This window comes from Myripristis murdjan, chromosome 8 (genome assembly GCF_902150065.1).
Source record: "Myripristis murdjan chromosome 8, fMyrMur1.1, whole genome shotgun sequence".
Classification (NCBI taxonomy): domain Eukaryota; kingdom Metazoa; phylum Chordata; class Actinopteri; order Holocentriformes; family Holocentridae; genus Myripristis; species Myripristis murdjan.
This window is the reverse complement of record NC_043987.1, coordinates 21960666-21970609: the sequence shown is the minus strand read 5'-3', so window position 1 is coordinate 21970609 and position 9944 is coordinate 21960666. Positions and strand designations below refer to the sequence as shown.

At 38.5% G+C, this 9944-nt stretch overlaps 2 protein-coding genes across 3 annotated transcripts; one reads left to right on the top strand and one right to left on the bottom strand.

The window, feature by feature from the left end:
* Positions 1-4667: 4667 nt before the first annotated feature.
* snrnp25 (small nuclear ribonucleoprotein 25) lies at positions 4668-6870 on the bottom strand. 2 transcript variants are annotated; one of them, XM_030058336.1, is made up of 5 exons: positions 6469-6870; positions 5667-5757; positions 5415-5520; positions 5225-5316; positions 4668-5146 (listed from the first exon to the last, which is right to left on the bottom strand). In XM_030058336.1, exons 1-4 carry the CDS (start codon positions 6694-6696, stop codon positions 5229-5231), a joined length of 513 nt encoding a protein of 170 aa, XP_029914196.1. In that variant the 5' UTR covers positions 6697-6870; the 3' UTR covers positions 4668-5146; positions 5225-5228. The 2 variants fall into 2 exon arrangements, with proteins under 2 accessions (XP_029914196.1, XP_029914195.1); XM_030058335.1 differs by having other exon boundaries at positions 5225-5299; positions 6469-6868.
* A 237-nt stretch (positions 6871-7107) lies between these two features.
* polr3k (polymerase (RNA) III (DNA directed) polypeptide K) lies at positions 7108-9650 on the top strand. Its single transcript, XM_030058098.1, has 3 exons — positions 7108-7390; positions 8431-8518; positions 9096-9650. The coding sequence occupies exons 1-3, from the start codon at positions 7280-7282 to the stop codon at positions 9221-9223; spliced, it is 327 nt and encodes a 108-aa protein (XP_029913958.1). The 5' UTR covers positions 7108-7279; the 3' UTR covers positions 9224-9650.
* Positions 9651-9944: the final 294 nt, after the last annotated feature.

Genomic DNA, 9944 nt, shown 5'->3' with positions numbered 1-9944 from the left:
TATTGCTCCTTAATCACCTTATCGACCATCACAGCATACTGCATAAGGCCAGAGTGAGAGCATAAGAACATCTTACAGTTTATATACAATATGGCTCCACAAAGGAGTGATATGCTCCAATACGACTCAGCCATTAGGACAATGAATGAAACATCTCAGTCTCTATCACTCTGATCTCCTTTGGCAGTCAAAGTGCTCACCACCCGCTTTACTCCTAGAGCTTTTTAATGGTGTGGATTGTACTTCGACACTTTGGACATCTGTGTGTGATATTTTTGCAATTGTCCATGCAGAAAGGAATGAGGCAACAACCGGCCGCACAGCTGTGAAAAAGAAACAAGACACGCTCAAAGTCATAAAAACAAAACTGAGAGCTGAATATTTTCTAACCAAATACAAACAGGTCCAACAAGCTATGATAATATTCCCATGCAAATTTTAGTTCTTGTTAAGTCTATGCCATGGTGGGAGGGGTTTCATACCCAATTATAGCTGTCATGAAGCATACAAGCCAAGTCAAGCTGCTGACGGTGGAAAAAACCTCTGTGGTGACGAACTGCTGACAGTCAGGGCACTGCGTTTTGGACGGATAAACTGGAAGATTTTCTATGTTCAGAATCACTGTGGGAGCTGTAAAAGAAGGACAAGCAGAATCAAGTACTGGTCCCCGTTATTGCCATCCCATTCATCTATAATGAATTATTATTATTTCTTAAAGCATAAAAGAAAATTTAAAAGATCTTAATTGCTTCATCATTCTAGTTATCAACTGTACAGAGGGAAAATACAGAATTTTAAATTTTATATTAGTTAAAATAATCAAATTGAAAAAAGGCTTTGACAACCTTATGGACACCATAGAAACAGCAAGTGTTATAGTGAAAAAAAAACAAACAAACAAAAAAACAAAAACAAAAATACAGTAGGCCCAATGCAAGTCCTGCAATTTATTTAAGTGTTTAAGTGATATTTATGACAGATATATTACAGAAACTACATCTCTAAAAAACAAAACAAAAACAAACAAACAAAAAAAAATCTATCATCTACCATCAATACTGAATGAAAGTGCAAGGTGTGCCCGTAATACCGTAAGGCACAGTAATGTGTTCAAGACATGGCAACCAAATTAAATTCAACAGTCAAAGTGAGCAGATTTGTAGATCAGTGAATTCATAACTAGGCTCACCTGGTATTTTGGGTGGACCGTCAACAAATTCAATAACAGAGTCAGGAGTTACAACCTTCACACTGGGTGAATGGGTAATGGGCTGGATGATAATATCTTCCCCTGGACAAAAAACAAGGAAAGAAGAAATAAACTGGTCAAAATGCAGCTGGAGCCCGAGAGGCTTTTAATTTGTTGCAGTGAATATGGCTGCACCTTTCCCGTCGTCCTGGCAGCACTGGGGTTCCACCTTCTTGTCCGACAGTTTGTTCAGTTCTTCATCGATGCGATCAATCTCTTGCTGGCCTGAGACCCGCTCTGCACGCAGACGAAGAGAGAACAGGGACAGACACCTTTGTTTTTACACCGCAGCCATTTTGACAGGAAATAGCAGGGTAAACACAGGTGTCACTAATGGAATTAATGAAGTTTCTGTTCCATTTAGAGAAGGACAATGTGGACAAAACGAAATATCATAACATTTTTCATCAATTACCTCAGTATCGTCATTGTTATGATGTTGCTGGTGTTTTCATTGAATATTTACACAATGAGATTTTTGATAAACACCGACTGGTAATGTGGATTTGATGACCAAAAGCAGGTAGATGTTCAGAAAATTGCTTCCCTTTTAATGCAGCCTGTAAAGCCAGGGAAAGGCAACATGTATGCTCTATCACAATGTTATAATATCCAAAACCCTGAGTCGTATCTAGTTTTATATTGATAAAAAAAAAAAAAAATTCAATATATTGCCTACCCCTAGTTTCATTAAGGTGTAACAGAGCCACGGCCCTTATATGGTGTACAGTGGCTCACTGGAGAGACTCTGGTACATGTAAATGGAAAAAAGGAGCTTAATTAATGTGATTAATACCCCCCTGTGTTTACCCTGCTATTTCATGTCAAAATGGCTGCTGTGCAAAAGGTCGATTGGGCTCCAAATGAATGGAGGTACAATCTGAGAGGTTTTCTGTCACGTCTACATGGGTAAACACACACTTGAAGCCTCTTTGTGTTTTAAATAGATCACTCTATATTTATTGCTTCACATCATGAAGTTGCTAAAAGCATGATTGAATTGTCTAAGCTCGTTGTTGTATAGTAACCAATATCTTCATGCAAGCAATACTAAAACCACAGCGGCTTTTTCCACCTAAATACCTTTCAAATATGTAATTTTTAAACTGAAACTTTTTCAAACTACCTTGGTTTGAAGTTTTAATGCGACTCTTGAACTCCTGAATTAAGATCAGCATTTTCCTCCGTTGCTGAAGCTGCTCCCTCGTGGATGAAACATCATTAATGTCCACGGAGGCCTCAGAGAAGCTCGTCATGGTGGGTCCTGAAAAGAGGAAGGACATGGAAAATTACACCGCCTCGTTACTTTCTTTCCTAATGACTTGAATAATGAATTTACCAGACACTGTGTGATGGTTATGCTTCTTTGGTCATAAAATGAAAGACTGTGAGAAGAATGTTTATCATGCAAACATGCAGTCATTTATCTTGTTGGGAACAGATGCAATATATTCAACATACTGGATGAGAGCTATAGAATGACTTGCACATCAACTAAACTAGATTCAGTGGATCTTGCTGAAATAGAAAATGTTGCAAATAAAGCTGTTTGAGCAGCACTTCTTACATAGTGCTAGTTACCACAAGATGTTGCTGTCATAATAATTGGTAACACTTTACAATAAGTGCAACAATTAATGTTAGTTAACGTTAGTTAATGCCGTAATAGTTAATTAACTGTTAGTTAATGATTATTATGGCATTTAGTAATATTAATAATATCTACAATAAGCCTTAAATAACATATAAATTAATACCTTAGCATGAACAGCATTAGTACATGATTCTTAGACACATTAGTTAACAGTTAGTTAACTGTTACTTAATGTTTATTACCTGTTACTTAATGTTTATTATGGCATTAACTAACTCTTGTTGTAAAGTGTTACCTAATAATTTGCATGACCACACCTATTTATGTGGTAATTTCCTCTCAAAATAATGACCATTTAAAAAAAAAAAAAAAAAGAAAAGAAAAGAAAAGAAAACTAGGATAACTTAATATAATCTATGCAGTTTAAGTACCGTAATTTATTTTTTATCACCATTCTTTCTCTGTTTCTATCCCCAAAGTTTCAGAGGATTACATTGTGTCACAGTGGTGTTTTCACAGTATCGGGTATTACGAGCAACGTGATTGCCTACATTTTCCTCATTTATTTAGATTTTGGTATCAAACTTGCTGGCATGTTGAAATCAAGTCCCAGACTTCAACAATGAGCTGAAAATGAGCACAAAATTTACATGGGAGCTGCAGGATGTACGCAGCTCTCAGCTTTCTCTTGACTGGTCCCATTAAGATCTTTTTTTCCAAATAGTGTAAAGACAAACACTTGTAATTATATACAGTATTTAGTGTAAATTTGGGTGAAACTATTGTTTTTGGTAAATTTTGTCTAATTCCCAAATCTTCAAGTACTGAGTCCTCACACTCATTTGTACCGTATACGTATTTGTTTTCAGTAATAACAGGAATCAGCAAGGATGCCAGACTAAAATGATGTAATAAGACTATTTAATATTGTGTACGCCATAATCTCATGCTGTTGTCCTCTGCTTTAGCTCTAATATCACAAGTTGCTCTGTAAATTGCAATTTACAGATGAATACAACAAAATAAGAATTCTGGCAAACAGGTGGTGGTTAATTTTGTTGCTGTAGATCTCCAAAATATTAAACATTAAGAAACCATTTGCATCCGTGCATTGAACACTGTGCTACATTCGATTAGAAACTTCTGTATGGTGCTTCACTTTGTCAGGTTTGAAATACGCCTTGTGTGCTTCCAAGTTGAGACAGGCACTGCTATTTCTCTTAACATATACAGGATCATATTGTAAACACTCAATCCATCGTTTTCAATTTTGCACCACAAAGCCGAGACACAAAGTTTTCCCCATATGCAGTATTCATACCAGAGAACGGGCTGGGATCAGTTCTAGACGCAACACCTATCTAATAATCTGTGTAATACTCATAAACATGAACCCAAGTCAAAGTGAGAAGTTACAAACTGTCAAATTTCATGAACCACTTTTCAACCTGTTTGTTTTTAACTGTTAGGAAAAAAAATGTGCACTTTACCTCGTCTCTTCAGCCGCCCTCAGCTTCACTCGGTATCATGCAGAGGTTATAATAACTCTAACAAACAATGCCAATCTGTTTACCCTGCCACCAGGAGCAAAAAAATATTCAAATCCTCACTTCCCCTGTTGCTCCGTTTCACTGTCTGGTGTTGTATGTGTTCCTGCCCTGAGGGGAGTGTGTAACATGACTTTATGTTAACGGTGCAGGTCTGTTTGTGTTGTGTGTACTGTGAACATCTGCAATACAAAGACTTTGCTTAAAAGAAATCTTCACTTCATTCACAACTGTCTTACATGGACGATGTTTTCCACACAAGTTCTTGAAACACAGCCATGGAAAAATGCAACACTTTTTATTATTTATTAACATTTACATACAACTATACAAACCACAGCAAGTAAAAAAGAGGGTTTGAACCCGGTATTCCACTTTATTTTATTTACACATGGCCTCTTTGAGGAATAAAGGTGTACTAAAAATGTCAGCTATTTTTTTGGTCACTGTTGAGACATTTATTATTTACACCTTGCACCTACTATGTAAACCTGTATTTGTAATTTATGGCATTAATGATGTATGTATAGATATTTATGACAAGCTGTGAAGGTGCATATGAAAAGCTGATGACAGCACTTACAACAAGTACTGTTATCATGAATGATTTGCCTCTTGCAACATGAATCTGAGATAAAGGGAGCAGCTGCGTAAGTTTCTGTGATTCTTCTGACATTAGAGACGATTTCCGTGCCATTTCACTTTTTCCTGAGTCTCTTCATGAACGTTACTTCATCTCTGTTCCTGATCCCGTAGCTGGAAATACAAAAGAGTAATAATCAGGCGTGGCTTTCTCAGTCACACAACACTGGGGAGAAATTTTTACAGACTTACTCTTTCAGGCGCATTTTGTCGTCTTCAAGCTTTTCCCCTTGGAATACCAAATGATAGGTTCTCCAAACGTACCTCCTGGAAGTGAGAAGTGACTGCAGCAAATGAGTGGCAATGCAAATAATGCTTTTCTGGGTCATTTAAATCCTTATATCTGACATTTTTTGGTGTGTGTGTATGTGTGTGTGTTTACCAGCTAATGTGTTTCACCCCGCCCTCACGCTGCTGTTTCAGCTCCATGAACCTGCAAATGGCCTTCTTCAGATCCAGTGTGGTGGCATTTTGCACCACCACGATGGCTTAGGGAGGAACATTGCACAGAAAATATATATATAGTGACTGTAACAGCAATGTCAGTATGTAGTGTTTTTGTTGTATTTGACGTTCAGCTGCTGTGTTGTATTGCTCGGCACTAAACGAGACAGAAAACAACCTGAACACTCACGCATCACCTCGCCGTCCGCCTTTAAAACCCGGACGGTCATGGCCTGGCCGTACTCCAGCGCAATCTGAGAGTTCACCTCCTCCAGGGTCACCTTGAAAAGAAAAATTTTGTGTTGAGTTATGATTCATTTGACCCGTATTGTTCCAGGCGGGTAAATTTTGAGGTCCTCAGTGAGGTGAAGTAACATCTGGAGGCTGAGTAAAGACAGTTAGTTCACAATTTTTTTTTTTTTTTTGGTCAGAGTACACTGATCACCATCTTCAACTAACCCTAACCCTAAATTTGATATCATCCATATTGTTGCTTCTTGAGATATTAATATCAGGCATGTTCACACCTACGTAACGATATGACAATATATTGTGCTGAATATCGACATCAGAGGTTTTACTGATGGCTGATGTCCGACACGAGCTGCCCTGAGGAACATGTCAGAAATAAAACCAAACTGTCAGAATCCCAAAATGGAGCAAAATCCTGCATTTTCAAATGGGAATAAAGGAGAATATAATATGTTTTTTTTTTTTTTCTGTGCATTAACTCCAAATTTATGGTGCAAGCCTACACGGCTGAGTGAAAATAATGGATTGTATTGGTGCTTGGGAAAGTTTCACACTTGGTGTCGGTGCTGAAAAAGGAGTTTAAGTGGCTGTACATCTCAATATAAAGTCACACTCAGTAGATAGAGGTTAATGAAGAGGTGACTTTTAATTAAGAGCTCATCAAGGTGGAAATAGCTCATATTAAGAAAAGGTGGTATCTGCGTCCTATATCAGTCAAAACTTGTGCACAAGAGACCGACCTGAATGGGCAGGTCGCAGAGCAGAGGGTCCTGCACCAGCCGAGCGAGTCCCTCCTCGAAAATGTCCAAGATCTCCGAGTGAGGCAGAGCATCTTCATCTTCATCATCCTCTGCCTGTGCCTCCTCGTCCTCCGCTGGGGTCTTCCTCCTCTTCTCCAGCTCCTCACTCAGGTCCTCCTCCTCCTCCTCCTCCTCCTTCACAGCCTGCAGCCCTGCCTGCTCCTCCATCCTCCAGCTGCTCCACAAGAAATATTTCCTCTTTTTTTACGCTTTAGCTGCTCGACAGGAGGGGTGACAGGGTGAATTTAAACCCACTAACCAAACCACACACCTGCACTGAAGAGTTTATGAATGGGCACTATTTTCCAGCAACTAACATTGTGAGCATAGCAATTACATACCGGAGGAAAACCGTAGCTTATAAATAGTTCCTAGCAGTGATGATAAATTTGATCACAGCTTTTTTGAGTTTGTAAGTAAAGACGATCCTCTTAAATGTATTACTCTTAAATTCTATTAACTTTAAAATTATTATTGTAGTAAAATATGTGCTATTTTGGAGATTCGCGGTTGAATTGCTGCACTCCAGTTTTCCTCTCCATCTGACTTTTTGTTTCACGCCGAGCCGGAAAAGCTAAAGCACCCGTTTCCGCTGCTCCACATGCGACTTAAACTATACACACACACCAGATGAAAACACACAGAGAAAACGTAGTAAAGTTGTGGAAATCGCTTTAGTTATATTGACTGGTCCACTGTGTTGAGTTGGTGTAGACTGGTATTTTTTACCGTATATATATATTTTTTTAACATGCTCCTTTTTTGTCCGACCTGCGGGAATGTTTTGATCGTCGAGGAGGGACAGAAGTGCATGAGGTTCGCCTGCAACACCTGCCCCTACGTGCACAACATCACCAGGAAAGTAAGATAACAGACAGTGACATGATGGTGAAATACAATATGGACACACACTACCGTCCAAGAGGCTGGGATCACTGAGATGTGTGTGTTGTGTGTCTGGAGAGGCGCTTTCTTTGGGCCATTTTCAACCACCATCTGATTTATTTGTATTTCATGTAATCTATAATGGCACTGGTTGCTCTAGCACCAGTTTACCTGACATGATTATCATTTAAGCGTCTTGTTGGTACAGTGGAGTGATGGCTGCTGAGAATGAAGTAAAGATGGAATTTAAAAAAAAAACGTGCTCTCTTTTTGATGATGATAATGCTTGGTGAATAATAGTATCAGTTTCTTTCAAATACTAACAAAAATCCTCAGTGATCCCAAGGTTTTAAACTTTAGTGACTGCTGTTCAAAAGAAATGCCACAAAGAAATTACTCACCGTTGGATTTTTTAAATCCTAATTCAGTCTTTACATGTGATTGCAAAGCCCAATTTCCAACAGTCTTCCCTCCATTGTTCTGATAAATTACCTCATCCTAATGTGTTCATTTAGTACCAGAGAAACGACTCCCATTATATTATTTGCAAATAAAACCAGCTGTTAAAATCTTTCCTCCAGATGCTACAGCGTGGCACCAAAAAAAAGCAACTTTCTCTAGACAAAAAACAAAAATTTCTGTGATTCCTTTTGAACAGTAGCGTAAAAATGTATTTTTGAGTTTACATCAGTTTAGCACACTCTGACCCCAGAGCTTCAGTTTTACAGATTAAAATTTCCCTCATGGATAAAGTAGACAGGATTTGACATTAAACAAAATTAAGTCCCCAAGTCATTTAGTTGGATTTTTGTCTCAAAGTCATTTTGAAATTCAACTTTCTACAAATGTTTGTCACCACAATACCATATCCTCAGTATCTCTATTGACCCTTCATTGATTCTTAATTTTTGCAGTGCCTTACCTGACGATCATGTATCAGTTCTTTGTATTGGAAGTCGGATAGCTAGTGTTACAGCTGGTTTCTGCAGGCCTGACACTCATTTTGTTCCACTGTAGGTAAACAACAGGAAGTATCCCAAGCTAAAGGAGGTGGATGATGTCCTTGGTGGAGCTGCAGCTTGGGAAAATGTGGATTCAACCGCTGGTACGTGCACAGCTCCCAGGCCTCACCGTGTCGCTTAAATGATAGCACACCTCTAATTAACCAAGATGAGTTATGTTTAGTTCCCTGGCCCATTTACAGTCTTCCAGGTCAGTTCTTCCCATGTGAATGTGGGCCAAAGGTGTGTTTGAAGCAGGAGCTTGCCTGTCAGCTCTACAAAAGATCCTCATCACTTTGCACTGCCAAAGCCTTACAGCATTCTCATGTCCAACCCTGTTAAGTGCTGTGTTTAATGGTAGAGTGAATTTTGTCTTGCACTGTGTCGTGTGTATCCGTCTTTCAAACCCCAGCACCAATCAAATTCCTTGAGTTCAAACAAAATGGTTATCTTTTACACCAAAGCGCTCACAAAAGCCTCAAGTGTAAAGCAACAGTTTCACGAGTTTACAAGAGCTTGCATCCACACTTTTCTGATGGATGTGTTGCACAGGATGAATTCATTTGTGAGAAAGCCTTTATCTGGTTGTCTTAGCTGCACCATCTGCTATGAATTTCAACTTCAACAAACTAAAAGTTGCAGCCCCTGTGTAACACGACACATTTGTCTTTGCGTTTGCAGAAACTTGTCCCAAGTGTGAGCATCCTCGGGCGTACTTCATGCAGATTCAGACACGATCAGCAGATGAACCGATGACAACTTTCTACAAATGCTGCAATAGCCAGTGTGGACATCGGTGGAGAGATTGATGCCTTTAAAAAAATTAAGGTGTATTTAATGCTGATATGTCACAGGTTTTTCTATAACTTCCTCTTCACCTTGCCTCATTTTAAGCCTTTATTATTTTGTTATCAATCTGCAGGAATTACTGTTTTTTTTTTTCTAACTGGTTTGCAAACTGTGCACTTTCCTCTTCAGTGTATAGACTTAACTGAAGAAACTTTTGTCTGAGATGCTGAAATCATTCAATTTCCAGACATAGTTGATATTAAAAAATAACATTAAAAATCAATTGCAATGAAAATCTTCATCATGTTCTGACTTTTATTGATAAAATAGTACCTGTATGCAACAAATCTTGATTTACAGTTATACATATCACATTTAAAGAGCAATGCATACCAGCGTTATCCACAATAATGGCTTACAGTACTTTGTAATAAAAGTTCAATGCAATCCTTCAACTCAAAATGGTACTGCTTTTCTTGTACAACTAGCCCCAAGTCACATTTTTTTTAGAAGATTCAAAAGCACACAAAGTCAGGGAACCAGCCAGTGAGAAGTATCGAATGGAAATGTATGGATCTTGCAGAGATGCTCTGCCTTTGACGAGTTACGGGGAATGTCTGATGTGCATGCTGCGGTCCAACATACTGTTTGTCATGTTATTAGTATTAGTTAATATCTTGATGAGTTAATATCTTGATGGAATCACATTGTACGTTTTCCGTGATGTCTCATACAGTGATT

Bases quoted from the DNA above. Each gene is read 5' to 3' on its own strand.
- snrnp25 (XM_030058335.1), bottom strand. From the start codon at position 6,696: ATGGAGGAGCAGGCAGGGCTGCAGGCTGTGAAGGAGGAGGAGGAGGAG. The intron at 5,300-5,414 runs GTAAACACACAC...TCTCACTTCCAG, and splicing joins GGGGTGAAACACATTAGCTG to GAGGTACGTTTGGAGAACCT. The intron at 5,147-5,224 runs GTAAGTCTGTAA...TTGTATTTCCAG, and splicing joins GACAAAATGCGCCTGAAAGA to CTACGGGATCAGGAACAGAG.
- polr3k (XM_030058098.1), top strand. From the start codon at position 7,280: ATGCTCCTTTTTTGTCCGACCTGCGGGAATGTTTTGATCGTCGAGGAG. The intron at 7,391-8,430 runs GTAAGATAACAG...GTTCCACTGTAG, and splicing joins TGCACAACATCACCAGGAAA to GTAAACAACAGGAAGTATCC. The intron at 8,519-9,095 runs GTACGTGCACAG...TTGCGTTTGCAG, and splicing joins AAATGTGGATTCAACCGCTG to AAACTTGTCCCAAGTGTGAG.